We start from the raw sequence: 13879 nt of genomic DNA, 5'->3' as shown, positions 1-13879 counted from the left end.
GCAATGATTGCTACTGTACACAGGTTTGTTCTCAAGGCGTGGCGCCGTTTCTATGGGGATCTCGGGGGCTGCAAATAATATCTGAAAGCAAACGATGCCAACGCGAAGTATTCACGAATGCAGGCTCCCTTCCTAACTGGAAACGTCGCTTGCATGGAGCAATTTTTCTTGCTTCGGAGTGCAATTTCTACTGGGGAGTTCGAGGCTCTTGAAACAGCGCTCCCACCGTGTTTACAGTAGCAAGTCCGTTGGGGTGAACGGCAAATAGACCTGGTTATTGTTTAACTGAGTCAGTCAAGAGGCCGGAGCACGTGTTCAGCCCACACTATGCGGAAGTAAATCCTATTATCGCTGATTTCATTCCAAAGGAATAAACAGAAACCCATTTCAGCCACCGATTTTTGAACAGGAAAACATTAGACCAGACCAACTATTTTCTGCAATTCGAATTCAAATCCAAAAAATAGAAATCCAGATTTGTTTTTGATGTAACGAAAATACAATAACATGTCAGTTAATGTTAATATATTAAGCACAAACACATCAGGAACACCATCTATAATTTTGAAGCTACAATATTAGTTTTATTGAAATGTTAAAAAATTGCAAGCGATGGTTCTACAATATTGATAAATTGTATACTCTTCAATGTTGATAATTAAATATAATTTTGCAAAAATACTCCAAAGTGTGTTATTGTGCCAAATGGTCTCCTTTAGATAGAAGAAGTGAATCCCGGAATTAAATTTAAGCTCTAATCACTATTTGATAACCAGAATAGGTGTTCAGTTACACACGAATGTGCAACTCAGCTTTAAAAATGTGTCATTGTAAAGGACTGCACTATGATTTCTTTACTTGAAGGTAAATAACACGAAAAGTCTAAGTGCAGTAGTTGCCATGTTATTTATTGGCTTTGTATAAACCACCATCGGTTAATATCAAACAAAAGGCTTTATTCGGGGAGTGGAAGCCTTGTTACCATTTTAAGCAAAACAATTTCAAAATATCCATTAAATGGGAGGCACCTCAATTAATTGGAATTTCGTGAATTCTTTATGGAATCAGCTCGAAATTAGCTGATTCCATAAACTCGTGGATGTGAGATTATACGAATGCTTAGAACTAGTAAATTGTGGTCACTAGAATGCTACTTTTCCATGCAGGGACAATCTAAATATTTCCATTTGTACAGATTCAACGGGAACATTATTGGCCATAGTGAGCAGTCGAGACCAGTACATTATTTTGACCCAATTGATAAATACTAATGATGGGGGGAGTCAGTTAATCTGTTTTTCCTGGTGTTGATTGTTGTTGGGAGACGTGTGAACCAGAACACCAGAAAAACCTCCAATGCCCCCAGCCAATATCTCCACCCGCGGTGAGCTGTCTTCCAAGGTTTCGAGAGCTGACAAATTCACCAAATTAATGTGGCATCAGAAGAGAGAGTGCCTCGGACACTCAGATCCCATTGCCATTTAAATCGAGAACCTTCACCCAGACAGGCCACTCATTCAAAGATATGGAATATCTGAAATAAGCCTGCGAAACTCAACAATAAACTTTCTAAAGTTTGGAACTTCAGAGATTACAAAATAGTAAAAAGTGTAATACGAAAAGTATTAGACGCCCGCTCAAAATGGGTATTGTTACTGTATTTCAATAGGAGACAACAATCTATTCGCAATAATACTTCGAACAGCCAGGTGTCTATAGTATATATCCTGAAACACAGTACTTTAATTAGCTAAAAGTGAGCTACTCTCCTAACCAAACCTGTAGTCACCCTACAGAAGAACTCTTGCAAGTACAGAGATAAAGGTGATGTATGCAGGTTTCTTTTTGATCCAAACACACCCAGTGGAAGAGGTGAGACACCGGATTGGGCTGTTCCATTGCATATTCAATGCCACGTCCCTGTTTTCTTGTTTGCCATGAGCCAATCGAAACTCCCCGGCGATTTGCTTGTCACATGGTCTGATCTGTGGGCAGGTAACTGAGGACAAGAGAGCAGCCATCGTTTCCCCCATGTCAGTGAAAGAGACAAGCTTTGTCAGTTTCGCCTTGTGAGCCATCAGATCCACAAACGCCGCTTGTGACCAGGTAGACTTAGAGAGAGAGAAAGAGAAAACAAAACAAGACTTTCTTATCTTCCCTTCCTTTTTTAATTTCTGTCTTGTAAGATCGGTAGGAGGTGATCACTCGAAAGGTGAACACTTTTTTTGTTTTTTTGTGTGTTTGAATCTTTTGCTTATTGTAGTTCTTCGTCATGACGGCTTCGCACGATTCTCTGGTGGTTTTGTATGGGGCAACAGCTGGTGCAAGTGGGGCTAAACTTGGTTCGGATGAGAGGGAGTTAGTTCTCTTGGTGTGGCAAGTTGTGGATCTACACAACAGCAAGGTATGCTGGATTTTTTTTCTCTTGTGTGTCTGTGTCTTTTCTCCTCTTTTTTGATTTGTACAGACCTGCCCACACTGGTGAATTCTTTGCCCCTAGTGTAGTGCGGTGAGAACCGTCTTGTTTCACGGGACATTTTGCTACTTTCACAGGTGGGTGAGGTCCACAGAGTGCTAGTGAAAGCCGACAGTTTGGAGTTGAGTGAACAGTGTAAGGAGGAGATAGGCGTCAGCGCCGAGGAACTCGCTAAGGCGGAACCTCTCGATCGAGTCCTTGAACAGGTGAGTCTTCTACTCTCCCCCCTCCCCCCAAAATTTATAGGCGAAAGAAATCTTAAACAAGGGTGAGATTGAGTGTGAGGTTTTGGGAGGGGTGGGGGTTGGTGGTCGTTGTCTTAAAACCCGGGATGACAAGCGCCATCGAAACCTGTTCCTCAAATACAGGAAGCAGATCCACGCCTGGGAGGCAGTGACCCACCTGAATCCTGCAGGAGACTTGTTGCAACTAACTTAGTCACAGCTCCCATAAATACTCCCCCTTTTCAGACATATCTGAGTCCTATTGAAATGCAAAATGGTATGAACCGAGTGTAACCAGTTGCGAGGCTTTAGTTAGTGTTTTGTACGAACTTAGATTTCAAGACCCGGAACTATTTGGGGACAGGCAAGACTGGATTTGTTTAAACTCAGTGACAGACTGGGGAGTTAGTTAAGCTTAATTGGCCGATGCTGAGCTGTATTCACCTGTAACTAATCTGAACTGAATGCTCAGCTGTCTGGGACGGGGGAGACCTTCACCAATTTAATTGTTTTTCAATCTTTATTCAAATAAAGTTTGCAAGGTACAAACCAGCTGTTACACATGAGATTTTATTTTAAATTAGAGGGTTTTATTTTGGTTTCTTTTTGAGTTTAAATGTAACCTTGCCAAACTGAAATAATTTTTTCTCGTGGACAAGAACACTTTTTGTGTCCAGGAGATGGGAGGCGAGGTGTTCGTTTTGCCTCTTTCCCTGAGTTCTTGGAAATGTAACAATTATGGCAAAAGGCAAGTCCTTATCTGTCGTGTGTTAAACGCGGCTCGCTATCAAATATGGCGATTAAATAGAAAGTTGATCTTTTTAAAGGAATGAATTGTAACCAGCCTGTAATTATTTCAAGCCCCCCCCCCCAACCATTTTAGACTTTGAAATCTACAATTGATTATGTAGCAGATTTCTTTCATATTGTATGTATAGATAGCACATGTCTGTGGATAGCGACATGTTCATTTAGCGATAACGAGGTATGCTGCTTTCAGTTTGAGATAAATTGTTCGTCCCCTTAAGTTAATCTGTGCCAGTTCCCTCCCCTTCCTTCATCCACTTCAACAGCAAACTCCCAGTTTGACTGGGCGGAAGTGATGGATTCAAGTTTACCAAACTTTTTTTATACCGGAAAGTTTTTTGGTTTTCAAATTTAAGGTTGTAGATTGGGGAAATCCTCCCCTGTGATAAGAGTCAGTGTTTTAGGTATCTTTGATTTAATGCACAAAAACAAGTGACATCTACCCAAAGGAGGAGTCTAACTGTTGCTGTGTTCATTAAACCAATCTGTCAGACATTTGGCAACCGCCAGTCTGGAGGTGTTATTGAACACTACCCCAGGTTCCGTGCAGATTGCAAATCTCTTCCCTTCCACAGTCTCTGGGATCTCTCTGTCAAATCCATATGGCAATGGATCAGAAGTTTTACAACTAGGCCAAATGTTTGCTACATTTTTGTTTCTTTAAATTCCTTCATGGGATGTGGGCATTGTTGGCAAGGCAGGGTGGCACAGTGGTTAGTACTACTGCCTCAGTGCCAGGGACCTGGGTTCAATTCCCTGCTTGGGTCACAGTCTGCGTGGAGTTTGCACATTCTCTTCATGTTTGTGTGGGTTTCCTACAGGTGCTTGGATTTCATGCCAGAGTCTGAAAGATGTGCTGGTTAGGTGCACTGGCCATGCTAAATTCTCCCCCTGTATCGGAACAGGCACCAGAGTGTGGCGACTAGTAACTTCATTACAGTGTTAATATGAACCTGTTTGTGACACTAACAAAATAAACATTATAAAATGTTACCCATCCCTAATTGCCCTTGAATTGGGTGGCTTGCTAGGCCATTTCAGAGGGCAGTTAAGAGTCAACCAGATTGTTGTGGCTCTGAAGTCACAAGTAGGTCAGACCAGGTAAGAACAGCAGATTTCCTTCCTTAAAGGACATTAGTGAACCTGAATGTTTTTCCGACAATCAACAATGGTTTTGTGGTCATCACTAGACTTTTAATTCCAGATTCTTACTGAGTTCAAATTCATTATCTGCTGTGGTGAGATTGGAACCTGGGTTTCCAGAGCATTACCCTAGGTTTCTGGATTGGTAGTCCAGTAACGATGCCATGGTCTCCCCTAAAATAGCTAATTGGAGTTGAGGTGACTGGGTCCATGGGCTTTATGGCCTATTCTTATTCCTGTTGGAAAAGTACAATCATTTGTCAGCATTGGAGGGTTGTGGGGGGGGGGGAAGAAGAGACAATAGATTCAAGGTCTGCTGAGAGTTTGGGAGTCTTATCCCAAACATTAGCCTGCCCTTTCATTTTATGAAGGCTAACTAGCTGTGTAAATCAGCATCGTCCTTGTCTTTTTTTCCCCCCCCCCCCGGTTTTGATGAGTTTGTTTTTTCCACTCCTACGTGTTTTTGTGATTTTAGTTTTGGCAAAACGCTAAAAATAATTTAGCAGCTTCAGCCACTTAGGGAGGGAGGAGGGTGCAGGAGGAAGGAAAGGAACCTGTCAAGTCTAATGCCCGCTTTATACATTTACACATTCTTATCTTAACATTTTGTTTCTTGTTGGAAAAAACCCTTATTGTAGAAAAAAAAATCGTGTTTATAACCAATGCACAATTTACAACAAAAGCTATTGAATGTTTAATTTTCAATCTTTGACAAGTCAATTAGTGGAATTGTCTGTCTATAGACATTTTGGATCATTTTTATACTGTAAGTGATGGGAGAAATGGAAGAATTTTAATGCACTATTTTAATTTTCCTATCACCTCTGATAATCACATTAAATCAGAGCTCCAGAATGGTGCATGTGAGGTTTTCCTGTTTCTCTACTGCTCCCACCCATGGTTCTGGTGAGATCACCAACTTGGAAGAGATTGATATTTCAATTTCTTGTAAGATTGACCACTGCATGTTTATCTAACCAGACAACAATACTTTAATTGTGGCTCTCTAATAACCCGAAGAATAGCCAAAGTTGCGCTGTCTTTTTTTTTTATAGCATCTTTATGACCTGAGGGCCCCAAAAGCATTTCACAGTCAATGAAGAATTCCCTTTAATAGATAGAAAATATGGAAGCCAATTTAAACATTGCAAGCTCCCACAATCTGCATCAAGAATAACCAGATAATCTGCCTTAGTGATGTTGATCGAGTGATAAACATTTACCACCTATATCTCCCTAAGACGACATTGTCTTGGTTTAATGGCTCATCTGAAAGATGATGATACCTCTTGAGTGCACTTGTCACTCTAGATTTTTGTATTCAAATCCTGGAGTCATTTGAATTTACAACCCCTTCACTAGGGAGGCTAAGTCCTACTAGTTGAGCTGCAGCTAACACCTGAAGCTGGCAGGTTAAAGGTTACTGCATCTGGAGTTAAATGACTTTGTTTATTTAAAAAAAATTGTGGTTATGAGGGAGATAATTTGTCAAGAATGGGCACGAACTGGATGTTTCTATTAACTTGCATTGAAATACTGTTTGGATGTTAAACTGTGCCTGTAGGTCTTTTGAAAAGATGGTGTACTTTTTTTTGCTTGTTTGTATGCAAGAGGTGTTTTGAACTAAGAGTAATCTGAGCATTTAGGGATGTTGAATTGTAGTGTGCATGGTTGATGGGAGATTCGTTGTCTTTTTAAGTGGTCAAACATGTTATTCTGCCTTGTGGTCCAGGCAATGACACAAAGCTGCCAAACTAGTATTTCCACTCTTGAAACTTTAATGTATTTCCTTTTAACTCTTTCCCAACTGGGTCAGGTTTTTTTTAGTTTGAAAGCTGAACTAAGAAGTCTGAGAATGCATTGTATTTGATTTGCTTTTTTTTAAACTTGAGTTTAATTGTCTACTTGGTAGAGTGACATTGAGGGTGGTGTGTTTGTGATGCAGGTGATTGTCATTTTGGTGCTGCCATCAGTGCAAACCACTTGATGTTTGCAGACTTTGTGGAGCCACCCATAATTACTGGGGGAGGACACTTCAGGTTCAGTGCTTTTGTGGTCTGAAATGTGTAATGAAAGGGATGACATGTTTTTGCAGATGTTAGAGCAATTTCAAAACTGATAACTTGATGCATCTTCTGGGGCATGTTTTAAAGGATTCAATTCTTTTTAAATATTTTGGTGTTGATCCTCCTTTTTGGGGAGGGGGGTGTCATGAATTGCTTGAAATCAAAGAACTAATGTGTACATTGCTGTGCGAAGCTCTGAGTCAGTAGGTGGCTTTCGGTCTGAGACATCTAACAATTTAACTTTCGTCACATTTAACATATGAATGAGTGACAGTCTCTCAGTTTTCCTCTATACTCCTAACTGCTGGTATTACCTGTTTGCATATCCTCTTTTTGGAGTGTAAATATGTTGCCAGATTATGTCCCCTTCCCCCAACAGACATGACCTGGTAAATAAGGAATTGTTCTTTACAGACTGCGTTTAAACTGTTGGTGCTCACACAAACCTTGTATGGATCTTTTGCTATATGTTACCACTCAGATGTCCTTCACTGCTTTTTAAACAGTTGCTGTTGATTTAACACTTTTTGTTTTTCATTTAATGCTAATCATCTTCATGTAAAGCTGTTAACGATCCCTATGTGCTGTTTTACTTGTTTTAAAATGCGACATGCCTATAGGTATGGGAATTGTCTCTTAATATTCCTCTCCACCTAACTCAAACTGAACCAACCAATTCAACATCCAGTACTCAGTTACTTGTATCATTCCCTCGTCCCCTTTAACCAACCTGTTTGCTGACCTACATCAGCCACTGGTGCAGCAACCTCTCCACTTGAAAATTCTCATCTTGTTTCCAAATTCCTCTATTATCTCACCTTTCCTTTCTCTACCTTTAACTCCCCTCCATGATCTCTGCACTCCCTTCAATCCTAGCCTCTACTGTATCCCTGATTTTAATTACTCCTGATGTGGGTATGCCGGCGTTGGACTGGCGTAAACACAGTAAAAAGTCTGACAACACCAGGTTTTAGTCCAACCTATTTATTTGATAATATACTCACTAGCTTTCGGGGTTACCCCCTTCGTCACCCTGACGAAGGGGGTAACCCCGAAAGCTAGTGAGTATATTATCAAATAAATAGGTTGGACTAAAACCTGCTGTTGTCAGACTTTTTACTTTAATTACTCCACCAGTGCTCATCTCAAGGCCCAAAGCTCTGTAATTCCCTCCCTCAATCTCTTTGCCTTTCAACCACTTTCCTCCTTTTAATGTGCCCCGTCGAAATCTAGCTTTTTGATCAAGTTTTAGATCATCTGTCTTAAAATTCAACGTGCAAAGAGATATGTTGTTTGCAATTTGTAGAATTGCTTTAGGACACTTCGTTATGTTGAAAGCATAGGTAGTAGTAACAACAGAAACATTAAAAAAAATCATGCCAGATCTGGAGCATGCTGGCTAAAATGCTACACTGAAGCTGGCTATGTGTGCAGCCTTCCAGAAGCTTTGTTCGGCTTTATTTTGAAATGGAACATGCTTGCAGGTACGGGAGTAGGCAAGTTATCTCTTGATTCTTAATTTCCACCCACCCCCAGTCTGAACAAACTCAATCTAATGCCCTAGTCATACTGCAACTGTGAATGATCATGATGTAGGAAGCAGATACTTCGTGATATGTTGGCCAATGCTGCTTTTTGTGGTTTAAATGTTTTTGGTGTATGATTTGTCCTCCCACATTCTCGAGGAAGGTGTGAACGAATCGTTTTGAATGCACTGAATAAATACATGATTCATTTTCTTTTCCAGTTTAACCAGGTTTTATCGAATGAGTTGAAATCACTTGGGAGGAGTTCTTATTGCCTTTGTACTGATGGCCAATTACTCGTTCGGCAGGTCCTACACCCAGAAGCGTCCAAAAAGGTGAAGAGATTTGACAGCTTGTAAGGTTGCGAATGATCGGTAACCAATATGTTAAATTGAGGCTGATAAATTGATGTCATCTAAACATATACTAGACCAGTGTGACATTGTTGCAGTATTTTATGATATACTGTCATGAAGTGATGCAGTTAGCTTGTGACAACATTAGCACAGAATTCAGCTTCCTCCTTTTAGCAATGTCAAATTTCGTAACTTTTATTTTAAGATCTTCCTGGTGCACAGAATTCCTGAGCAGTTAATGAGATAATATGTCCCCATGAAAACCAGTGAGTTGGTGCATCAAGCAGTAGTTAGCACTGCTGCCTCACAGCACCAGGGACCAGCGTTCAATTCTGGTTCAATTCAGATGACTGTGTGGAGTTTGCACATTCTCTCTGGGTTTCTTCCAAGTCCCTCCCACAGTCCAAAGATGTGTGGGTTAGGTTGATAATGCTGAATTGCCCCTTAGTGTTAGGGGGGCTAGCAGGAGATCCTCAGGGCTGTGTCCTAGGCCTGATCATCTTCAGCTTCATCAATGACCTTTTCCTGTATCATAGAGTTGGGATATTCTTTGATTTCACCATTCTGTTCCATTTGTAACTCTTCAGATAATGAAGTATTCTGTGCACATGCAATGAGACCTGGATGATTTCAGGTTTGGGCATGAATGCTACTTAAGTGCCAGGAAATGAACATCTCCAGAAAGAGAATCTGGTCTTCTCCCCATGACATTCAAACTGAATCTGCCACTATCAACATCCCAAGGATTATCATTGACCAGTCACAGGAATTTTGAGGCAAGTAACTAGTGACTCCCCAACACTTATGCACCATCTACCAGGCAGAATAAGGAGTACGGTGGAATATCTCCAACTGCTTGGGATGATTGCAGTTTCAGCAACACTTGAAGCTTGACGTCATCCAGGACAAAGCAATCAGATTGTTTGGCATACCATCCACCACTTTAACCATTCACTCCCTTCTCCAATACACACAACTGCTGGTGTACAATGGCAGCCGTGTATATCGCAATAACTTGCCAAGGCCCTTTTGACAGCACCATCGAAACTCATCCTCTCTCCCACCTAGAAGAACAAGGACAGTGGTTACATTAGAACAAGTCACACACTGTATGGCTTTGGAAATGCATTGTGATTCGTCGTCACTGGGCCGTGCTCCTTGAACAGAGAAATTTGACTGGAGGTTTGATAAAGGTGTTGTAAATGGTGGAATAGTTTTCAGAGAACAAATAAGGCAAAACTGTTTCCAATGGCAGAAGGGCTGTTATGATATGGATATGCCAGCGTTGGACTGGGGTAAACACAGTAAAAAGTCTGACAACACCAGGTTTCAGTCCAAATGATTTATTAAATATTTATTACGAATAATATTACCAATTTATTACTAATAAATCGTTTGGATAGAAGGGCTGTTCCCCAGAGAACACAGATTTACCTTGACCATCATTGGTTTGGAGAGATGATGAAGTAGTAACTCTTCAAAAGGGGAAGAGTGGGGGAAAAAAATTACAGGCTATGGGGAAAATGGAAGCTCTCAGGACAAATATGCCAAAAAGCTGGCATGAGCACAATGAAGGGCATCTTGTGCCATTCCTTGTTGATGGCTTTTTGACAGTCCAGGCAAACAATACTATTAAGGACTTGTGCCACTGTTCTCTTTACAACAGTCAAGAGACTTTTCACAATTTAATCCTGCTTGCTGTCTCCATGGGGTAATGCACTATTACCTATATCTTCAAAATCCTTTTTCAATTTCCTTAACCCACTATTGATGTTGAAACTATAATTACCTGGGTTATTTACTTCAATCTGCTAGCACCTTTTAATTGCAACTTGGTTCTTTCCAGTTCTGCAGTGGCATTCCAGTACTTAACAAATAGTTTCCAGGGGTTGGGGAGGAGTGAGATTATATTATGTACAGTGCCTTCCTGGACCTCAAGACTTCACAGATATTTCACAGCCAATGAAGGGTTAGTCAACGCTTCACAGATCTTTTTCCTAGTTTACTTTATCATGGGTGATGTGACTTCTAGGTCAAGTTTTTGGTGACTTAACCTTGAATGTAAGTGATGGATTCTGGACTTACTGAATGTACTCATGCGTGCAAGTAACTGGATGTGAAAAGAAACATCGCAAAATGTCAATAGCAGGGGCTTGAAAGGTTGCCCAGAACTGTCACCTGGATAAGGAGTAGAGTTTTACAATATTTGTACAAGAAAAAATTATTAGAACTGAGAATTTAGGAATGGAACTTGACAATATTATCCTCCAAAGTCAGTGGGTATTAAATTACAGTAATTGAATAGGTCAAATTACACAGGATTGAGTATTTTGGGGTCACATTCTCATTCAGTCTACTTATAAGTGAAAACTATAAATTGGTGGCCTTGCCAATGAGAGGATAACTAGTTTATTCTGCTCATGTAGCATAATACACTCCATGATGCATAAATCTGATAGTCACTTGATCAGTTTAATAAACTTGCAGTGCTTGTATTCCAATAAGAAATGTGAATATCATACAATTTGACCAGAGACTAAGGCTGCCTTTGTTTTGCTGTTGCTGCTTCAACAAGCACCTTGCCATATCCTGCCATCCTAACTCAGTATGCTTTTGCTTGAATCTCCAGAAGTTCATAATTCCGTCAGTCTGATTACGTCAATTTGTCTATTAAAAATGGGTAACAAAATACTAGTCACTAACCCCAATTCTATCATCCATTTGATTATTTAGAAATTATTTGCTGATTGTTTTGAATTTTTGTTTTATTTATTTAGTGTCACAATTAGGCTTACATTAACACTGCAATGAAGTTACTGTGAAAATCCCCTAGTCGCCACGTTCTGGTGCCTGTTTGGCCATGCTAAATCCTCCCTCAGTGTACCCAATGCACCTAACCAACATGTCTTTTAGGCTGTGGGAGGAAATCGGAGCACCTGGAGGAAACCCATGCAGACACTGGGAGAACTTGCGGACTCTGCACAGACAGTGACCCAAGCCAAGAATTGAACCCAGATGCCTGGCACTGAGGCAACAGTGCTAACTACTGTGCAGCTCCAATTGTAGTGGGAAAGTGTCCTGGAACTCACTTTGCTACTTGCTGAACTATTGCGTGAAGTATGATAGTTTAATATTCCTAGTCCTTAATTATTATTACATCTAGGATGACTCTCTTATGTTGACATACATGACTTGCTGCAGACTTGGGTACCCTAGGCAGGGTTGTATTTAATGTAACTTTATACTAATCCCACAATAAATCTATCAATCTGGCTTGAAAAAGTTTTTTCTTCTATGTTGCTGGCGAATCACTTTGACTTGAAATGTAAACTGTTTAATTTTGAGGACCTTAGCCATAAAAAAAATGAACGTCACTTAACATTTTTTTTCCTTTCTCTTTTTGTAGAATTTGGTGCTTCCTGACTGTTTCTACTCATTCTATGACCTGCAGAAGGAATTTCACAAATGCTGTCCAAATGCAGCCTCCATGAAAGAACTCTCCATCAGTTCCATGGCTGAATGTATCCTTCTTTCTGGTTAACCACCTGTTTGGTGCTGTGATACTTGGTTTAATTGGCTTTCTGTAGTTACAGTTCTGATCAGAGATTAATTAACTGGAAATGGATGTACCTACTGCAGTACAAAATTTTGTTTTTAGAGTCAGAATCACAGAGCAATACAGCACGGAAACAGGCCCTTCAGCCCAACTGGTCCATGGTGCTCTCCCAGATGGTCTCAATTGCACTCATTTTGCCTGTATCCCTTCAATCCTTTCCCATCCTTGAACACGTATTCTTCTGTGGAATTTAACATGGAGCTTGTTAACTACTTCTAAAAGGCTCACAATGAGCCAGCCAAGCGTCGAACCTGGAATCTTCTAATCTCTAGTCAGACGTGTTATCCATTGTGCCGCTGGTCCATATTTTATATTCATTCTAAGTGTAGTTAAGTGTTCCAAAACATTTCATAATAGTATTATAAAAGAAAATTTGACGTTGGACAATATTAGGAAAGATGACAAGCTTGGTCAAAGATGTGCTTTACAGTGTGTCTGTTTGAAAGGGGGAGAGGGAGACCAGGTTAGGTTTGGAATTGCAGAGTTTAGATCTTGGCAGCTGAAGGGAAGCAATTTCCTGCTTTCACTCTCGCAGCTAAACTACAGAGATGTGATTGAAGGCTGGAATAATACAATAAGTATTATCAGCATTCCCAACTTACTGCAAGTCATCAGTACAAAAGGTAAGGCTTAAAGCATTTACAGCAATCATCAGCCAGAAGTGCAAGATAGATAATGGTATTTCAGCTTCTACCTGAGGTCCCCAGCATCATAGATGCCAATCTTCAGCCAATTCGATTCACTCCACACAATACCAAGAAATGACTGAGGGAACTAGCTACTGAAAATATTATGGACCCTGACTGTTCCAGTGATAATACTGAAGACTCGTGCTGTTCCAGAATAGCTACATACAGGAATCTACTGGGAAATTTGCCCAGGTATGCCTTTGTACACAAAGGTGAACTAATCAAATCAGGTCAATTATCATCCCATCAGTCTACTCTTGATCATCAGTAAAGTGATGGAAGGGGTCATCAACAATGCACATGCTTAGCAATAACCTGCTCACTGAGACTGTTTGGGTTCTACGAGGGTCACTCAGTTCCTGACCTCATTACAGCCTTGGTTCAATAAAATGTAGACTAAGGAGTTGAACTGTGTGGTGAGAGTGACTGCCCTTGATATCAAGGCTGCATTTGACTTGAATATGGCATCAAAAAGGGAGGGTTGGGGGAGCAGGAGTGGGGGCGGGGGAGGTGGGCGGTGATCTCTTCACTGGCTGGAGTCATACCTAGCATAAAGGAAGATATTGTGATTGGAGGTCAATCATCTCAGTTCCAGGCCAACACTGCAGCATTTCCTCAGGGTAGTGTCCCAGGCCCATCCGTCTTCAGCTGCTTCATCAAATACCTTCCTTCCATCATAAAGTCAGAAGTGGGGACGTTCGCTGACTGTTCAACTCCTTTTGCATTGCCTCATACTGAAGCAATCCATGTCCGAATGCAGCAATGGGATGGGTAATAAATGCTGGCCTAGCCAGCAACACCCACGTCACATGGATGAATAAAAAAAAGTTAACATGTATGTGGATTTGGAAATTTCAGTGTAGTAGTTTTGGGATTTCTAGCCATTGTAATGGTCAAGAGTTTACATTTAATGCCCTTTTCCCTTTATGCCCTTTCCCAAGAAAAATGGACTTTTCACTAATGAGTATGTTTGTTT

The 13879-nt window shown here is 40.7% G+C and overlaps 1 protein-coding gene across 5 annotated transcripts in view; it reads left to right on the top strand.

Annotated features, from left to right (window-relative positions):
- Positions 1–1978: 1978 nt before the first annotated feature.
- esrp2 (epithelial splicing regulatory protein 2) overlaps positions 1979–13879 on the top strand; it is a 31835-nt gene continuing 19934 nt past the window's right edge. For 2 of the 5 annotated variants that reach the window (XM_080187039.1, XM_080187037.1), the window contains exons 1-4: positions 1981–2404; positions 2554–2682; positions 8464–8577; positions 12005–12119. In XM_080187039.1, the coding sequence (XP_080043165.1) occupies positions 2273–2404; positions 2554–2682; positions 8464–8577; positions 12005–12119 (490 nt within the window). In that variant the 5' untranslated portion in view covers positions 1981–2272. Of the gene's footprint in view, positions 2405–2553; positions 2683–8463; positions 8578–9185; positions 9375–12004; positions 12120–13879 lie in introns of those variants that run through there. The other 3 variants (XM_080187038.1, XM_080187041.1, XM_080187040.1) reach the window with 3 other exon arrangements.

This window comes from Carcharhinus amblyrhynchos, chromosome 4, assembly GCF_965287045.1.
Source record: "Carcharhinus amblyrhynchos chromosome 4, sCarAmb.v2.hapA, whole genome shotgun sequence".
In the NCBI taxonomy this organism is placed as follows: Eukaryota; Metazoa; Chordata; class Chondrichthyes; order Carcharhiniformes; family Carcharhinidae; genus Carcharhinus; species Carcharhinus amblyrhynchos.
Note: the sequence above shows the minus strand (reverse complement) of the source record. Positions and strands in the feature narration are given on the sequence as shown.